The sequence below is a fragment of the Onychomys torridus genome, chromosome 8 (genome assembly GCF_903995425.1).
Source record: "Onychomys torridus chromosome 8, mOncTor1.1, whole genome shotgun sequence".
Taxonomy (NCBI): Eukaryota; Metazoa; Chordata; class Mammalia; order Rodentia; family Cricetidae; genus Onychomys; species Onychomys torridus.
Genome location: NC_050450.1, coordinates 61,242,494 through 61,263,022, shown reverse-complemented (window position 1 = coordinate 61,263,022; position 20,529 = coordinate 61,242,494). Strand labels below are relative to the sequence as shown.

At 42.0% G+C, this 20,529-nt stretch overlaps 1 protein-coding gene across 2 annotated transcripts in view; it reads right to left on the bottom strand.

Annotated features, from left to right (window-relative positions):
* Window positions 1–19,353, bottom strand: part of Ankfy1 (ankyrin repeat and FYVE domain containing 1) — a 68,459-nt gene extending 49,106 nt beyond the window's left edge. Inside the window, exons 1-3 of one of the 2 annotated variants that reach the window (XM_036197196.1) lie at window positions 19,308–19,353; window positions 9,523–9,715; window positions 7,155–7,273 (exon numbers count right to left, since the gene is read on the bottom strand). In XM_036197196.1, coding sequence (XP_036053089.1) covers window positions 7,155–7,273; window positions 9,523–9,715; window positions 19,308–19,317 — 322 coding nt within the window. In that variant the 5' untranslated portion in view covers window positions 19,318–19,353. Of the gene's footprint in view, window positions 1–7,154; window positions 7,274–9,522; window positions 9,716–18,757; window positions 18,811–19,307 lie in introns of those variants that run through there. The other variant, XM_036197197.1, reaches the window with a different exon arrangement.
* Window positions 19,354–20,529: the final 1,176 nt, after the last annotated feature.

The following is a 20,529-nucleotide window of genomic DNA, read 5'->3' as shown; positions in this document are numbered from 1 at the left end:
CCAGCGCTACTCAGAGAAACCCTGTCTTGAAAAACCAAAATAAATAAATAAAATATCTAAACTAGTACTGAGGATTAGGCTTAATTAGTATTGATTGCCTAACTTGCAAGAAGCCTTGAGCTAATTCCCAGATGACATAAACCAGGTGTGGTGGTTAATACCAGCAACTGGGAAACAGAAGGATCCAAAATTCAACATCATCTTTGACTTCATACTGTGAGTTCCAGGCCAAGCTGGACTACTTGAGACCCCATCTCAAAACACAAACTAGCAAACAAACAAACAAACCTAAACTGTTATTCCGATTAAATCAGCTTTCAATTAGTCAGAATACAGAAAGTGATGTCCAGAGGAAAAGTTAAAGCCACAGTTTGCATAACGGTTCTTTAAGAGTAACCCTGAGCAAGCAGACTCCTAACAGAGTTTAACTCTCAAGCCCACCCAGACCTACCGAAGAGAACTGGGGATGGACCCAGCATCTGCACCTTAACAATTCCATGATGTTATTGGGATGCTCACTAAGGTTAGGAGACTATATTCAATTCTCAATTATCAAGGAAAGGTACAGTAAGGACCAGTAATACATTATTAGTAACTAGGCAACAACAGATTAGCTCTGATTAACCCTCTATTCCAGCTACCCACAGTGAGGAGGATGGCTTTGAGGGAGTGATGTTGAGTAGAACTGGAAACCTGATGCACTCAGAGCAGACTGATTCACTGTTGTCTACTAAAACAACCAGGCAAACAAGGGTGGGGAAAAAACAAACAGTGGCTTTTTCTTTTTCCCTTTGTCTTCCTCAGTAACTCAGTAATGGTGGAAATTTTTCATTTTGCTTTGTTTTTCATTTTCTGAGACAAGGTCATGACAAGGTAATCCGTGATGGCCTGGGGCTCCTAACCCTCCTACCTCAGTCTCCTAAATCCTGGGGTTACATTAATATGCCACCAGTCCAGCTAAAAAAAATTTTTTAAGACTTGTGGATACAACATTTATTTTTATTATTAAGAAATTTTTTATTCATTTTACATACACAATGGGGTATTACTCAGCAGAGAAAAACAATGACATCATGAAATTTGCAGGCAAATGGATGGAACTAGAAAATATCCTGAGTGAGATAACCCAAACCCAGAAGGACAAACATGGTATGCACTCGCTCATAGGTGGATACTAGATATAAAGCAAAGGACAATCAGACTACAACCCACACATCCAGGGAGGCTACCTAGCAGGGGGGACCCTAGGATGACTGTGGCTTATAATAATACGTTTTGGTTTTGCCCAATCACTGGGCAAGATTTAGTGAAACATTTCACTATTAGGATAAGAATATGTACTGTATCAAGCTGATGAAAGAATATGCTGGTTGTACTTTCAGGAGGGAAGGCTAAAATCTTTTTAGATTATGGATTAGCCTATAGAAAAATGTCTACCGTAAATCAAACAGTGAAGGGGAATTTGAATAGGAATCTCACTTACACAACTTATGTAAAACATAGCTCTGAATAGCTGAAGATAGGTTTCTTCTGTATCCCAGAATCTAATCAATATTTATATGTATAATTCAGCTATTATTTGGCTTAAAAGGGCTTGCTTATTGGAAAAATGTTATCATTTATACTATTTTCTACAGAGAAAATATTTTCCAGTTTCAAATAACCCTGGACTTTTTTTATAACCTGTTTTCATGTTTAAAAAAAGAAATTTTTTATTCATTTTATACACCAATCACAGATCCCCCTCTTTTATCTTCCCAACCCTCCATCCTCCCCCCCCTACACACACACCCCCATTCCTTTCTACAAGAAAGTAAGGCCTCCCATGGAGAGTCAGCAGAGCCTGGCACATTCAGTTGAGGCAGATCCAGACCTCTCCCCTTGCCTCAAGGCTGTGTGAAGTGTTCAACATAGGTAGTGGGCTCCAAAAAAGCCAGCTCATGCACCCAGGAGGGATCCTGACCCAACTGCCCCCCTTGGCCCCTTAAGCAGATCAAGCTACACAACTGTCTGGCTTATGCAGGAGGAGGGCCTAGTCCTGTCCCATGGAGGCTCCACAGATGTTATCTAAAGTTAATGAGTGCCCACTAGCTTGGTTTGGTTGTTGTTCCCTATAATGATCTTGATACCCCTTGCTCATAGAATCTCTCTTCTTTCTCTTCAACAGGACTCCTGGATCTCTGCATCTACTTCCATCAGTTACTGGAGAAAGGCTCTAGGATGACAGTTAGGGTATTCACTGATCTGATTACTGGGGTAAGCCAGTTCAGGCACCCTCTCCACTACTGCTAGTAGTCTAAGCTGGGGTCAACCTTGTGGATTCCTGGGAACTTCCCTAGCACCCATTTTTTCCCTATCCAGATAAAATTTCTATCTCAAGATTGCAGTAAATAGTAACACTGAATTTTAAAGAACTGATAAACTAGACAAAGAAATGATAAACTAGGAAAAAATATATATGCAGATATACATACATACATACATACATACATACATACATACATACATACATACAGAAACACTGAACAATCAGTCTCCTTGACATAATGGTATTTAAAGAAGACTACATCCACCCAGTCTTGGTGAACATAGGTAATCCCAGCAACTGGAACTGTGCTGAATCATATAATATATACTTAAAATATAGGCAGGAGGATGGCAAGTAGAAGATCAGCCTGAACTATATAGTGAGCTCCAAGCCAGCCTGGGTAACATAGCAAGATTCTACCTCATAATAAAAAATAAGTAGGGTGGAAGTGTATGTGAAGTGGTGGTGGAGTGCTTTGCCTGGCATGTAAGAGGCCCTGAGTTCAAACCCCAATACTGTAAATAAGCAAAGCACTCTATCAAGCAACTGCAGTACATTCTCTTTCCATGTGCACTCAGTATATTCACTGAAACAGATATACACTGAGCCATACATGATACAGGGTCTCATGATACAGGGTCTCGTGTATCCCTGGCCAAAATGTCACTGCCAGTACAACAAAGGACATTTCATAAGTCTCACAACTGCTGGAATCACCAATTTTTTATAACGGAAGTACCAAAAGATGGTAGCCTACACTTAACATGTTTCTAATGAATTTGAATAATTCTCATTTTTATTATCTTTTCTAGCCTTATAAAATATGTGACTGTGGAGTCAAGATACTACCATGCATTTTGTGAAGAAAACTTCATAATCAAATGGTTCTCAGAAACTATCCTAACTTTATTCTACAGGTGGTCAGAGATATGTGGCTTCAAAAGATACATTTTTAAAAAGAAAAGCCACAGTTCTGAGTGCACGCATATGAACTGCAGCCTCTCTGGTAAAGACCTTCCATATAGGTATTTTCATCCTACGTATGAATGGCACAGGCAGATGAATCTGCTTTTGTGTATGTTTAATTGTGCTTACAAGGAAAAGTGAGGGCTTCAAGTTAAACCTTTGGAATTATCATAAAGATAGTTCACTCACAACAGAAAAACATGAAAAGTCTGTTCTCCGAAATCCAGGAGATCAGCACCTATTCTTCACGTACAATACTGCTCAAGTGTTAGCCACCCCTGGCATCTTCCTTACAGCCCAATTCAAATTTCTTCTGCAGCACGCACATAGAGCAGCTGCTTTGTTACATTCATGGCTCTGGTTTGAAATGATTTAGTAACAGTCCATTACTTCTCCCAGAGCCTGAGCTCTGAGGCAGAGACCCATCATAATCACTCAGTCCTCAGCACACAGAAATAGACCTTCTAAACGGGACAGCCTCTGAACAGACATTTCAGGAGAGCTTTCACAGTCAATCACTTCTGAAAATTACTCTCCATCCTCATTCTCTCTCCCAATCTTCAGGATCAAACCCAGGGATTGATACATGCTAAGCAAGCACTCTACCACTGAGCTACACTCCCAGTCCAATGTCCTATTTTAATATCCTGACAGTCTCCATGTTATACTTTGTGGTGGTACTGTGTTCCCCCTGAAATATTGTGCATGCTAATAAACTTATCTGTGGTCAGAGAACAGAACAGCCACAATATTAAACATAGAGGATAGGCAGTGGTAGCCTCTAAACCTAGCATTCCAGAGGCAGAGATCTACCTGGATCTCTGTGGGTTCAAGGATACAGCCAAGCCTGGTGACTCACGCCTTTAATCCCAGAAAGTGAGCCTTTAATCCCAAGGAGTGATGGCAGAAAGCAGAAAGGTATATAAGGCGTGAAGACCAGGAACTAGAAGCTTTTAGCTGGTTAAGCTTTTAGGCTTTTGAGCAGCAGTTCAGCTGAGATTGATTCTGGATGAGGACTCAGAGGCTTCCAATCTGAGGAAACAGGATCAGCTGAGGAATTGGCAAGGTGAGGTGATTGTGGCTTGTTCTGCTTCTCTGATCTTCCAGCATTCACCCCAATAACTGGCCTCAGGTTTGATTTTATTAATAAGAACTTTTAATACAATCCTGCTACAATACTTCTTGCAATAGTCACTAAGAGCAGAGTTCAATGAAAACTTTGCTTCATGCCTTGTTTTCAAGAGTAGTTAAGCAAATATTAATACAATTTTATGTGAATTTTTGAAAACTTCCATTTAGTCATAAGCTACAAATATACATAAGACAATAATATAAATAATTTAGTATGTCTACTAAAAACTTTTCTTAAAATTACATTTACTTTGTGTGTGTGTGTGTGTGTGTGTGTGTGTGTGTGTAATAAGCATACAGTAGAAATTAGAGGACAACCTGAGGGGGTGAGTTGTTTTTTTTTCTTCTAACATGTGAATTCTAGGAATCAAATTCAGGTTATCAGGCTTGGTGGCAAATGTCTTTACTCACTGAGCTATCTCCACAGCCCTATTAAAATTGTTTTGAAAGAAATTTACTACATATGTTTAAGTATATAACATGTTATTAGGAGATACACACATGCTGAGCATGATGGCACATGCCTTTAATCCTGCCCTTGGGAGGCAGAGCTGGTAGACTTCTTTGAGTTCCAGGTTAGCCTAATCCACATAGTAAGATGCTATCTCAAACAAACAAACAAATAAATAAAGAGATGCACATACAAAAATTACTATATAGTGGGGCTGGAGAGATGGCTCAGCAGTTAAGAGCATATATTGCTCTTGTAGACCACCTGATTTTAGTTCTCAGTACTCACATTGAGAGACTCACAACCACATGTTAATTCCAACTTCAGGGAGATCTGCCTCCTCAGGTACCATGTATATAGACATACACCAACACACAGACAGGCTAAAAATAAATAGAGCTATAGAGCTGGAGAGATATATCAGTGTTAAGAGCACATATTATTGCTGCAGAGGGCCCAAGTTAGGTTTCCAGAAGCCATATCAAGTTACTAACAATCCCCATTACTCCAGCTCCAGGGAAATCTAATGCCTCCAAGGGCACTTGTAGTCTCATGTACATACACATACATACATACATACATACATACATACATACATACATACACACACACACACACACACACACACATATACATAATTTAAAAAATAAAAATAAATATTTTAAAAAATGAAGTTGGGGGTTGGGGATTTAGCTCAGTGGTAGAGCACTTGCCTAGCAAGCGCAAGGCCCTGGGTTCGATCCTCAGCTCAAAAAAAAAAAAGAAAAAAGAATGAAATTGGGGCTGGAGATATGGTTCAGTAGTTAAAAATATTGGCTGCTCTTCCAGAGGATCCAGGTTCATTTCTCAGCACCCAAATGGCAGTATACAATTGTCTGTAAGTCAAGTTCCAGTGGATCCAACTCCCTCACACAGACATACATGCAGACCAAACACCAATGCACAAATTAAAAAAAAAAAATTTTTTTTAATAAAAAAAAAAAAAGAAATCCTTTTTCAAAAAGTTACTCGAGTGAGCAGGGCAGTGCTTGGGAGTGCTCAGGTGGATCTCTGAATTTGAGGTCAGCCTGGCCTATAGAGAGTTCCAGAACATGGACTGGAGGGGGAGTGGAATTCCCACAGTGAAACAAATTAACATTCACCATCTCACACAGGTATAAACCTACTAAAATTCTAAACACTGACAGCTGTCCTTTGGTGTTCCAGAAAACTACTGTGGGCCAGGGAGATGACGCACCAGTAAAGACACTTGCTACCAAGCCTGACAATCTGAGTTCAATCAACTGGAATCTACATGGTAGAAAGAGAGAACTGACTCCTGCAAGCAGACCTCTGACCTAGACAGACAGACAGACAGACAGACAGACACACACACACACACACACACACACACAAAATACATGCAAAATATTTTTAGGAAAAGATACTAATGGTGGCCATACCCCTTTAATTCTAGCTTTTAAGAAGCAGAGGCAAACATATCTGAGTTCAAGGCCAGCCTGGTCTACATCTTGAGTTACAGGCCAGCTAGGGCTACATGATGAGTCCTTGTCTTCAATCAGTCAATCAATAGAAGGAATGACTGAGTTACCTGGCATCAGCCTCTGGATTCCACACACAGCACACACACCTACAAGGACATGTACATATACTACATGCGAAAGCTAAAATAAGCAGGCCTGGAGAGATGACTCAGCAGATAAAAACATTTGCCACACAAACCTATCAACCAGAGTTCAATCTCCAGAACTCCACAAAGTTCTCTGACCTCCAAAGCTAAGCATACATACAGTAATAATTTTTTTAAAGAAATAAGCTTATTGAAAGATTCTGATACTTTCTAAATATAAGAACATAATAGATACTAAAATATTTAATTTGTTATCCAAGGATTAAATATAATCATAAAGAACAACCTGAGGCTGGAGAGATGGCTCAGTGGTTAAGAGCACTGTCTGCTCTTCCAGAGGACCTGGATTCAATTACCAGCATCCACATGATGCACCACCATCATCTGTAACTCCAGTTCCAAGGTATCCGACATCCTTTTCAGACCTCCTTGGGCACTGCGTGCATATCGCATGCAAAACACCCACACACATAAATTAAAATAAAATAAAAAATTAAAAGAAAAAGGACAACCAACTTAGGGTGACATCTTATTTCAATAGTTCATGTTCCCATCAACTGATAAGTATTTTACTTTTATCATACCACATATATTTTACAGTGATGCATTCTAACTTTCTGCCAAGAGGTCTTGGCATTATTTCTGTGTTCCGATGAAGTCAGACTCACCTGACAAGTCTAGCTCCTCTGTGGAAGACAAGTTGGCCAGACTCCAGCTATCACTGCGAGCTGCCAGGACAAACTTGTGAGCACTGATGTGCCTGCCCCCAACTTTGATCTTCAAATCACTAATGAGGAAAATATCCAGAGATACAGAAAGAAAAATGTCATCATAACTAGGTAAGCTAGGAGTCCCACCTGACAAATACATGGATAATGATTATCAACATGAATCTGCAAAAGAAAAACATAAACCACAATGGCATTTCCACACAGTGGACCATGCTTACATGTTGCTGGGAATATTTTAACTTCTACCTCAATTCCATGGGATGATCTAGTCTCAAATACATCTAACAGGATTCTTGTCGTGAACTTACAAGCTAAGCAGGATGACTAAGTCATACATAAAATATAAGATGTCTTGTGCAGAATGTATCAAAATAAACTACCAGAGTGAGAAATGTGGATAGCTCAAAACTCTGAGACTGTGCTATTGCTTTGCTCCCTAATAATGTCAAGCAACGTTAAATGGAGAGACTATGAACACATAAGTTCACACAAAGCAGTAAAGAACACAAAACCTAATTCCTGGACTCCTGTCTCCATCAGAAACACTTATATCTAACATTAATCATTTAATATCCAACCATTTATCTAGAGAAGAGGTTGCGGCTGGGTGGAACTTTCATATAACCTCAGCATATTGGGATCACAAGTTTGAAATCAATCTTGGCTACATAGCAAGACACTGTCTCAAAAAAGCAAACAAAAAGAGAGGTAAGGATATTTCCTACATACTATTATATTTTAAAAATTCCCAGAAAAAAGATAGGTACATTTACTCTGATATGTCAAATGCTAAGAAAAAAAGGCTTCCAGGCAATCAACTGAAACATCAATGATCACCCTCTGTGCCGACAGCATTGGGCCATATGGCCAGCCATGCTGGCAACAAAGAAAAGTGCCAATGTGTGGCACTTAGCCAAACTGTAGCACTGGAGAAGCAGTGGGAAAAGGATCAAAAATTCAAAGTTATCCTTGAACACAACCAAGTACTGGGCCATCCTGGGCTACAGAACGCCTTGTCACAAAAGTAAATCAATAGCTAGGTACAGTAGCACATGCCAGTGCTGGGGATGTAGCTCGGTGGTAGAGCGCTGGGGGTTCGAGCCTCAGCTCAAACAAACAAACAAACAAAAAACCATCAGAAGTAGCATTTAGTTCTAATATTCAGGAAAGAGAAGGACTGCTGAGTCCAAGGCCAGCCTGGTCTACACAGCAGGTTCCAAGTCAGCCAGGGCTACACAGAAAAACCATATCTCAAACAAACAAATAAAATAAATAAATACTACTGCTAATAATCAATCCTTGGTATGTGCCCACTCTTCTAAGTGTCTTAACATCTACAACTTAACCTTTACTCTAACCCTAAATTGAATAGTACTAGTATCATTCTTTGTTACAGATCAGGAACCTAATGTCATAGCTTGAGGCCAAAGGGCTAGCAAGTAGCATACAGGCTTCTAACAAGAATGACATTTTGAGTGACAAAGGCACACTGCTCACCTTTTGCATTGGTTTGGTGTTGGTCTGAGTGTATGAGGCACAGAGGAGCACACAGATAGTGTGCATGTGGAAGCCAGGGGACAACCCTTGGTGCCATTCCTCAGGTGCCATCTACCTGTTATTGGGTCTCTCATTGGCCTGAAACACAACCACTTGGGCTAGGCTTGCTGGACAGTGAGCCCCAGAAACTAACTGCCAGTCTCTGTCCTCCTAGTAGTGGGGTTTTAAGTGACTGCTATGAGGCCCAAATTTTTTCACATGGGTTCTTGGGATCATATTCAGGTCCTCATGTACCTTACTGACATCAGCCCAGCTCTTACTTTTGTTTTATAGATAAGGACTCAGTCTAACCTAGCCCACACTGGACTGGACCTCACTATACCGCTGAGGCTGGCCTCAGACTCATGATAATCTTCCTCTCAATCTCCTTAGTACTGAGATTACAAGTTGAGTTTCCACACATGGCTAGGTACTAGTAATTTGGATTACAGAAAAATAAATTTAGCAAGAAAATGAAAGAGAAGCCAGGCCTAGTAGAGCAGATAGGTCTAATCCTGTCTACCTGAGAGGCTCAAACAGGAGAATCACAAGTTCAATGGCAACCTGGCCAACCTAGTGAGACCATCTCAGAACAAGGTGACAAGAGCTGAGGATGAGGATGCAGCTCAGCACTTCCTAGCATATGCAAAGTCCCTGGTTCAACCCTAGGAGTACTGAGGAGTACAAAATAAGAATGAGAAGACACTCTAACGTGTGTGAAGTGGCTAGGGATGAAGCCAGAGGTCCAGTTCTGGTTCCGAGAGCTTACCTGTACTGCTCCTGCTCATAGAGACCTGCCACTATTGACAGCAAACGGCTGATGAAGGACTCATTGCTACTCTCCTTGTTTGCCTGTGCAGCCAAAAGTGTGCATCTTTTCTCTGTCTCTGCCAGTTTCTTCTGCAGCTTGACATACTCTTGTCGAAGAAGCATCAAATGCTTCTCCAACTTGGCCACCTCCTCTGCAAGGCAAACAATGAATGTTTACATGGTAGCTGCAAGGCAAATCTCATTCACCACTCTCTAGCCATATGATCTACTATTTCTGTATACTCTGAGAGAATCAAATATGACTTTGTGGGCTGGCAAGATGGATCACCATATAAAGGTATTTACTGTCAAGCCTGAAGACGTGAGTTCAGTTCCTAGGACCTACATAACAGAAGGAGAGAACCTACTCCTGTAAGTTGTCCTCTGACCTCCATCACACACATTGTGACATGCATGTGCCTACACATATACATGCATATGTACAAAATAAATAATAAAAAACACAACTGAGAAAAGAGACCCAGTGAGATGGCTCATCAGATAAAGGTGCTTGCCGCTGAGCTTGACAACTTGAGTTTGATCCCCAGGACCCACACGGTGGAAGGAAAGAACCAATTTCCTTGGGTTGTCCTCTGACCTCCACTCTCTCATGTGGCACGGACTTGGACATTTGCGTGCGTGCACACATGCATACACACACACACACATACACACACACACAATATTTTTAAAAAGCAGAATATAAAATTATATGTGTTACAATTCAAATTTAATGTACATACTCACATATGTGCAGAATAAAAGGCAAATTAAATACTACCAAATAGCAAGTCTTGCTGAAAAGGATTTTTCTTTGCACTTTCCGATTATTATTTTATAATAAATATGTCCTGTTTTCATAATTAGAAAAAGGTTTTCAAAAGATATGTTTAAATGCTAATGTACTATGATCTTCACACATATACACATGTGTGTGTGTGTGTGTGTGTGTGTGTGTGTGTGTGTGTATGTATGGTTGTTTTTTCTTCTCTTCTAGACATTCAATAAATGCCTGCAGTGAAGAACTGGATGCCCACCCAGCCTCAGGTAGAAATCAATATTCCCAGGGAAATAAACTTGAAAAGCACTTAAAAGATGACAATAGTAACATTTTTTCTCTAATTCTGCAATTATCTGTCTTGCAAATATTGAAACCAAACATTTCTTTAAAAAACAAAACAAGGGCTGGAAAGATGGCTCAGTGGTTAAGAGCACCGACTGCTCTTCCAGAGGTCCTGAGTTCAATTCCCAGCACCCACATGGTGGCTCACAACCACTTGCAATGAGATCTGGTGCCCTCTTCTGACCTGCAAGGACACATGCAGGCAGAACACTGTATACATAATAAATAAATAAACCTTAAAAAAAAAAAAAGTAAAGAAAAAACAAAAAACATGTATTTATTTTGCTCTTAACTGATGAGCCATCTTTCTGGCCTCCCAAACAACATTTCTCTTAAAATGTTGGCTAAAGGAAAACAATACTTTTTGTTTTATTTTGTTTGTTTGTTGTCTTTTGAGATGGGGTTTCTCTGTGTAGCCTTAGCTGTCCTGGAACTTTATCTGTAGACCAAGCTGGCCTCTAACTCAGAGATCAACCTGAGTGCTAGTATTAAGGTGTGTGCCACCACCGCCTACAGACGAAAACAATACTCACAATTAACCTTGTTTTGAAAACAACAGAGGAGTTGAACTTAAAATTACACTAAGCACCTTGGGTTAGACTCAGGTCACTGATTCTGAAGAGCTCTTAGTGACTCAAGACTAAAGAACCAAGAAAGTACAACTCTCCTCCTCGGAGGGGAAACACCGAGCAAGAGAACTCGACACCAGCACGGGAAATACAGACTCCATGTCACAGAATGGGGAGGTGCTGAAGCAGGGCAGAAAGAGGAAATATAGAGGCCCATCACACTAGAATCTAGTTTACATTCCATACAAGCCAAATTTTAAAGCTGGGCAGTGGTGCTGCACACCTTTAATTCCAGCACTCCAGGGGCAGAGGCAGGCAGATCTCTCTCTGAGTTTGAAATCAGCTTGCTGAGTGAGTTCCAGGACAGCTAGGGCTACACAAAGAAACCTGTCTCAAAAAATAAAACCAAAAAAATTTTTTTTGGCCTACAGATACTTCTTGTCAAGATATTTCAACAAGGATGCTAAAAACATCATATTCTTACAACCAGAATGTGACCTTGGGTTTAACCCTATGAATGCTTTTATCCCTAAACCCAAAAAATACGCCTTATAAAACCACCTTACAATTCCATTTACTAAAGGAAATTCTTTAAGTAAATAAACAAACTCATATATTCTTCCTTAAAATAAACCTTTATTTATTTATTTATTTATTTAGGTTTTTCTTGAGATAGGCTTCCACCATATCACCATATCACTCTGCCTTCCCTGAGATGCTCTATAGAGACCAGGCTGGCCTCTGCCTTCAGGGTACTAGAACTAAAGGTGTGCCACCACTCCCCACCCTTTCTTTTCTTTTCTTTTTCTTTTTTTTTTGGAGACAGGGTCACAGTAGAGATAAGGAGAGAGAGTACGGAAGGAAGATGACTGCCCCACACATCAACAGACTAGATGAATAATTATCAATGGCCTGGGACCTTTGTTGAATGAGTAGAGAGTTTCTTTGCTCCCAGTTTTACCAGCCTATGCTAACAAAACACTTTCTAGAACAGTGCTCTTCAACAGAACTTTCTGTGTGGTACAGTATTCTACTGATCTACCTATTCCAGGGAGCCGTTAGCCACACTGTGGCTGAGCACTTGGAATGTGATTAATGTAGCCAGAAACTAACTGTTTAATTTTAAGTTGGCCGTATGTGGTTAGCAGTTATTGTTCTGACCATGAATGGCCACATAAAAATGTCTTCACCTTGTTATTCAATTGCCCCAAGTATTTTCCTGACCAAATTCCACTAAATTAGTAAAAGTCTATAATCAACTATGTAACAAGCCACACACACACACACACACACACACACACACACACACACACATTAATATCATTTTGTGGGGTCTGGAGCAATGACTCACGGTTAAGAGCATTGGCTAGTCTTTTTTTTTAAATAATTTATTTACTTTTATTTTATTTGTATTGGTACTGCCTGCGTGTACATCTGTGTGAAGGTTCAGATCTTGGAGTTAGAGACAGCTGTGAGCTGCCATGTGGGTGCTGGGGATTGAACCCAAGTCCTCTGAAAGATCAGGCAGTGCTCCTAACTGCTAAGCCATTTTCCCAGCCCCGCATTGGCCAGTCTTACAGAGAACCCAGATTCAATTGTAGCACCTACATGATAGCTCACAAATATCTGTAACTCCAGTTCCAGGGTATCATGCCCTCTTCCAACATCCTCAGGCACCAGACATGCACATGACACACATACATACACAAAGACAAAACACTACAGACATAAGAATAAAAAAATTCTCCCCACTATGATGGCATCCATGAATCACATCAGCAACCAACATGGCAAGACAACCTTAAGGTTGCAGCAGTGACATGAACACCTTAGCATTAACCAACGGCTCTCTAGTTGGATTTAAGACTCACTCAATATAAAGTAAACTATGCCTGGGACTGGAACCTAGCTAACTACTCATTCAGTGCCAGTTAGGGCATGGTTATTGGAGGAGAATCAACAATCATTAATTTACTAACCCAGCATAATTCCTAAGAATGCATGAACATTTGTCCTTATACCCACAGACAAGTGTAGGCTCCACCTCCATCAAGGAAACCGCTTTGCAACAGAGACCACTACAGAAAATCATAACCAATCAAAATGCAGGGTTTTGGAGCCTAGTCCTAATCGATACATCTACAAAACACTCCTGCATCTAAGGCTCAGAGAACATTTTGGAAGAGGGAAGCAGAAAGAACTCTAAGAGCCACAGGATCAGTAAGTTTGCTGTGAGATTGTGTCTCCTAGTAATTATCAGAAGTTACACCCACAAAGTCTCATGAACAGACTGCCCAAATGTGAACTGAACAAGGATAACATCAATGGATACGCCCAAGTAAACTATGAAAAGCCTACAAGGCCTCAACCCTACACAAAGAACTATAGGCAACTGAGGAAAGCTGGGAGAGAGGGTCTTCTCTAAGGAAGTACACACCAATTATCTAGTGCCAAACAGTCAACCCAGAAAAAACATACATACAAGTAACACTACACAAACTGAACAGGCTATATTCAGGAATGTGTGTGTGTGTGTGTGTGTGTGTGTGTGTCTGTGTGTCTGTGTGTCTGTGTGTCTGTGTATGTGTGTACACACATATATGCACACAATATCAATTAATGAAAAAAAATAGTCATGAATTTTGAGAGAGTAGGAAGGGGTATATGGGAGGCTTGACAAGGAGGAAAGGGTAAATGTATTTACAATCTCAAAAAGATTTTGTGCTGGGAATGGACCCAAGGCAAGCACTCTACATCTCCAGCTCAAGAACTACACTTCATTTGCTAAGACTTAAATGTGCTGGGGAAAAGCAGCTGTGGCATTTTCAGTAAGGATGGCCCCCAGGCTTATATCATCTGAGTGCTTAGTCTCCTGGAATGGAACTGTCTGAAAGGATTACAAGGATTAGGACCTGTGGCCTCGTTAGAGACAGTGTGTTGCTGAGGGTGGGCTTTGAGGTTTCAAAAGCCCACACCAGGTACAGGCTCTCTCTCTGTGCAGATCAGGATGTAGCTTTCTCAGCTACACCAGCATCTGCCTGCATATCACCATTCAGTCCATAGTAATGGACTAAGCCTCTGAAACTGTAAGCAAGCCCCTGATGGGTGATGTTGCTCTGTATGCTGTGAATGTGATATTCTCTGTATGCTCTGATTGGTTGATAAATAAAAAAGCAACCTTGGCAGGAAGTATAGGTAAGATAAGCAGAGAAAGAGAATTCTGGGAGAGGAAGGCTGAGTCAGTAGATGCCAGCCTACCGTCCAGGGAGCAGCACGGTACCCAGGTAAAGTCAAGGAACACGTGGCAATACATAGATTAACAGAAAAGGGCTGAGTTTAAGTGTAAGAGCTAGTCAGTGGTAGGCCTGAGCTAATGGTCAAGCAGTTTTAATTAGTATAAGATTCTGAGTGATTATTTTATAAGCAGCTGCAGGGTCGTCAGGCTGTGCAGGACTAGAAAAAACTTCACAGCAAGAACAGCCACTAAGACAGTAGTTTGAAGAAGCCAGTTATGTTTGCATACCTGAAAGGCAAAAAGAACATGAATTCAAGGCATGGGCCACAAAGGGAGGCACTATCTTAAAAACCAAGTACTAGGTGCTGGTTAGGGCACTCCTAGAAAACTGATGTTTTTCAGAGTAATGTAGTAGAAACCCACCAGTTTACATGTTTGCTTTCTATTGCTGAGATAAAAACAATGTGACCGGTGGTAGTGGCGCACGCCTTTAATCCCAGCACTCGGGAGACAGAGGCAGGCAGATCTCTGTGAGTTCAAAGCCAGCCTGGTCTCCAAAGCGAGTTCCAGGAAAGGCTCAAAGCTACACAGAGACACCCTGTCTGGGGGGGGGGGGGGGGGGGAATGTGACCAAAAGCAACTTGGGAAGCAAAGCATTTATATATGGCTTCCATATTCCCCATCACAGTTTATTGAGGAAAGACAAACCAGGCCCCTGGAGGGAGGAAGACATGCATGCAGGAATGCTACATACTGGCTTGCTCCCCATGCCTTACTCAGCCTGCTTTCTTATACAACCCAAGACTACTTGCCCAGAGGTAGAACTGCCCACAGTAATCTGACCCCTCCCAAATCAACCATTAATCAAAAAAATACACAACAGACTTGCCTACAGGTCAGTATGATGGAGGCAATTACTCAATTGTGATTCCCTCTTCCCAGATATGTCTAAAGTAAATCTGTGTAACGTTGACCAAAACAAACCAGCACATGTGACAAGAGACTAAAGACATAACAAGCCAACTGTTTGGGTGCTAAATATTTCATCTATGTCAAGAGCATACGCAATACACGCTCAACCATGGAGTTATACCCTCAGGCACCAAGCAACTTAAGGGATGATCAAAATACCAGGCCTTCAGGCCTAAGCATGATTCTGCGTTGAGAGACAACACTGAAGCAAACAAGCAAAGCTCCTGCTCTACACGGTCTCCATTCAGGAAAACCCTCTAGGTGACAACTGAGCAGCTATTGGAAGAAAAGCTCATCAGCCTTAAAGAGAAATGGCTTTGCAGGGACAAAGATGGGAGTTCTAGAAGCATGTTGGAAACATACAAGAACAGTTCATGTGACAGGGGCACAGTAAATGAGAGGCCAGAAACAAGTTTCACTGTGAACTAGGACCAGACCTCTTTTGAGACTTCAAGGTTATTTGGAATACACCACAGGAGTTGGAGAGGGAGGGTGTTAAGAACAGGAAAGGTAGGGCTGGAGAGATGGATCAGTGATTAAGAGCACAGGTTGCTCTGCCAGGACCTATGTTCAATTCCCAACCCCTGTAACGAGGCTCACAACCCTTTTAAGTTCAGTTCAGAGGGTCTGATCCCCTCTTTTGGCCTCCTCCCCCATCAGGCATGCATGTGGTGTACAAAACATACAGGCAAGCAAAGCATCCATTCACATAAAATAAAAATAGAAAATTTTTTGAAAGGAGAGTTAAGATCTGATTTTGTATTTAACAGTTTATTACATTTAATCATTTATTTGGAAAGGGACTGTCATATGGTTGAAGTGGGGCTAATGTGACAACCAATGAGAGTCATTTCTCACTCTCACTGCATTGGTCACGGAGAACAAATTCAGGTAGTCGGGCTTGGTGGCAAGCCTGTAGTCACTGATTTTTATATTCTTTTTGAGACAATGTCTCATGTACCGTTGGCTGGCCTTAAACCTGCCATATAGCTGAGGATAGCCTTGACCTGTTGATTCTCCTGTTTCTGCCTCCCAAGTGTGGGAGCCACCATGTCTGGCATAAATCAGATTTGTTTTAAAGAGAACATAAGAAACTGAAAAGAAACTGTGGGTGACTAAAGGAGAAAAAAAGTAAAGGAAGTTTAGTTCTGAGCAGCTCTAGGAAGAAAAGCCATTTTCCTGAATGGAGATCCTGTGAAGCAGGAACTTTGCTTGTTTCATTCAGTGCTGTCTCTCAATGTAGAATCATGCTTACACCTGAAGGCCTGGCATTTTGATTCAGGAAGAACACATGAACACTTTTAAAGTAGCTCATTTGAGTTTGAAGAAAACACAGATTAGAACAGCTGCATAGGTGTACAAATGGAAATAGAAATGGCTTTTAGAGGCTGAGTGTGGAATCACACCCCTCTCATTAATCCCAGAATTCAGGAGACACAAGCAGGCAGATCTCTGTGATTCACCCAGCAAGTTCCAGGCTAACCAGTACTAAAAGTGAGACCCAGTCTCAAAAAATTAAAAAGAAAAAAAAAAATGCTTTTAGAGTGGACCTGAGTTAAGGATCTGTACTCAGTCAAGTGAACAGCCAGAGAAAAAAGCAAGTTTTCTATATAAGCAGACAAGTTACTATATGGCAAGTATATATGGTTTCTCAAGATTCTGCTTACTATTTCTGGGAACTAATGAGCCACACAAGAACCCCCACCAAATGATCAACTATTAGGAAAGTCTCCAGAGTATGCTGACAACTGAACTGTGACATCTCACAAAAATCTGCCATGAGTGTTTACCACTCTCTCTGAACAGCAGCCAGTTCCGACAACCCGATTAAAGTTCAAGCAGCAGCAGAAACAAACAGAACAAAACTACAAGCAACGTAAGAAACACCTCCCAAAACACCTTTAGACGACTCTGTTTTTCCTTGCATAGGAAATGCCTTCCATTTCATGAGCTAACTGACCCAGAATGCTTTCCTCAAGTTTTCCTAGTTGAACTTTACAACATCATTTTCAACCAGCCTTAACTGGAACTTAGGAAACTGGAATGTAAAGAGGGTAAACTGTGAGGTCAGAGCCTAAGAGTATCTACCTATCATCCATCCCCCCATCACTTCACCCCTCCAGCCAATTTAGTCCTGGATGTCTTGTCTGTGGTTAAGGTGTACGGTCCACTGGCTAGAGAGATGCTTCTAATCACCTCAAGGCAACCACAAGTAAATAATCAGCGACTGATCTCAGCCTATATGAACTCCCCACAACTGGAAGGGGAGCACAAACACAGTAAGTGCTAAATAAAACTACTGAATGAAAAAAAGAAAAGAAAAACTACACCCTCTACAATCTGAAACTTGGTAATGTATTTCCCCCACAAATTCCCTTCCTAAAAGCACTATACTACTCACAATCTCACATGGTGTCTTCCTGAACCTTCCTCCCACACCTCACTGCTGAGAGTTCACTGGCTGACTCCAGTGTACAATATTTCTGTGGTTTGCAGATCATCTAGCTCCTTTTTTGTATAGGCTTTTTTGTGTATCCCAGGTCAGCTGTGAATGACCTTAAATTCCTGATCCTTCTGCCTCCAACCTCCAAGTTCTGAATGAACTACAAGTATGCACCACCACACCTAGCTCTTTCAGAAGTTTTTTCTTCATTGGGACAATATTTGCCTGAAGCTCCACCAAGGTGTTTAACATGGTAGAAAATGGGAAAAAGGAAAACTGGATCCAGCTCCCAGCCATAACCCTAGCCTCAATTCACTTAGCTATAAAGGGCAAATAACATACCTGGCAGGCCTACTTCATATTATTACTCTTAAACCTAATCCAAATCAGAGAAGCCTACACAAACTGCCATGCTACCCAAATCTCAGATCAAGAAATGATGGATTCTGCCAAGGCTTAGCAAACAAACCAACCGAAATAGGGAAGGTCTTGATCAAGCACCCTTCAACACTCAGTAATGCCCAACAAGAAGTTTTTCTCCAACAATGGGATACACACGAGAACACAGGCCAGGTCCAATATCACTCTATGATCCCTGGCAGGTAACTCATCATCTCTGGCGTTTCTTCCCCCCTATAAAGTTTGACAAGCAAAGATCCTACATTAAGGGAAGCTGAACGTGAGAAATCAGATGCCTTTACCTGCAGTGTCGTAGAGAGTACACTACAAAAGAGGGTAAGGAACCAAGAAGTAAAGGAACGCAGATCTGGCTTTAGTACACCTCTCACCAGCAGTGTATCCTTGGTCAACTCCCTTACTAAGCAAACCCCTCCTCTTGCCCCCATTGCAAACCTCAGACTCTCGGCGCACAGGCACGCCGGGGCTGTAAAAGAGCCCAGAGACTACAGCGCTGGCCCAAGAAACCCGTTGCACGGTTGCAGCCCCGATTCCTCCCGACCTCCTGCAAGGAAGTGTCAAGCTCTTCCGCAAGCAAGGGATGCACCCCTTCCGGATGCAGGACCTGCCATGACAGCAGTTTCGATTTCCTAAGGACATGGACACTTCCCTCGCCATTCCAGCATTGTGGGCACCACAAGGAGCCTCCTCGACAGCCTTGAGGAGCTTCGCGGCTGCGTTTGCTGCTAACACCTGATCACCACCCCTGGCGTTCTCAGCCCACCGAGGTCCCCAGGGGCCAGACCGAGGGAGGGGCGTTGCCATAGGAACGGCGCAGAGGAACCCCCGGCCCCGGGAAGCCCGAGACGCTAGACGGGAAGGCTCGCGAGACACGAGGTGCCCCGTGCAACCACACCCAACCAACCCCTCTCGGGGCTTCGGTGCCAGGCCAACGGTGCCCTCACATCTCCGTGCCTTCCCGCGCCGGTCCACAAAAAAATCCTACCTTCCGCCATGTCGGGCCCTGCCCTGCCTGCAGCCTCGCGAGATGTGCCTGGCGAACGGAGTCAACAAGTCTCGCGAGACCTGGATGGAGGCGCGGCAAAGGGAGGAGCCTGAGCAGAAAGAGGTGAATGAAAGTGGAGCGGGAAGCTATATCCCCGGGAGAACCCTCCCTACATACTAGACCTTTGTGGGTATTGCCAGGCACTGACTGATCTCCCATATTCTAGGCGGTCGTCTGGGCACAGCGAACATGGACTACTCTGAAGCATGATTACTTTGTAACCATGAGACACTGTCAGAAATCTTGAATGACAGCATTCGTTCTGGGCTTTGGGAATTTTATGGCCAAAACCAGACTACAACTCAGGTCATCGATCGTGACACGCACACTGGCTACTGGAGTAGGGGTTGCGGTAACTATAAGGCTCTAGAATTATTAAAGACCAACGTCGTGCGAGGAAAATTGTGAGACCCTGAGGTCAAAGTGGCAAAGCCAAATAACATTAGGAGCTTATTTTAAAACGCCCAGGACAGAGCAATGGAGTAGAAATGAGAAGCAAGGGTAATTAGATATTGAGATTAAACACAGAAAAGGAAGACTGTAAAACTTTTGGTGGGGGTTGGGGATTTAGCTCAGTGGTAGAGTGCTTGCCTAGCAAGCGCAAGGCCTGGGGTTCGATCCTCAGCTCCACAAAAAAAACTTTTACTGAATGTGAGAATGATTATATGATTTGATAATAGCAAAAACAGAGGGAAATATACCTAGATAACATCCTCTCAACTTTTTTTTTTTTTTTTTTTTTTTTGGTCGGTGTGGTGGGGTGGCGAATTAAGACAGGGTCTCTTCACTTAACTTTGACTGTCCTGGAACTCCCTATGGAGACCAGGCTGGCCTTGAGCTGATAGGCATCCACCTGCCTCTGACTCCAGGGCTGGGATTAAAGGCGAGCACCATCATACCCGGCTTGAACTTTTTTTTCTTGGCTTGCTTAACTAGCATGTATAATTAGAACACATGAGGCCTTCAGTTCAACGAAAAAGTTGAATTCAGGAGAATAAAAATAATGCATCAACAGTTAAGGAAGTGTTCTATAGAGGACAGCCAGATTTTAGGAAGATCTGCCACAATTAAAGCATTTTGGGATGGGTAGTGAAATAGAGTGATGAAGGAATTTGGAATTTAAATCATAAAAACGTAGGGCCAAAGGTTAAAATTTTGAAAG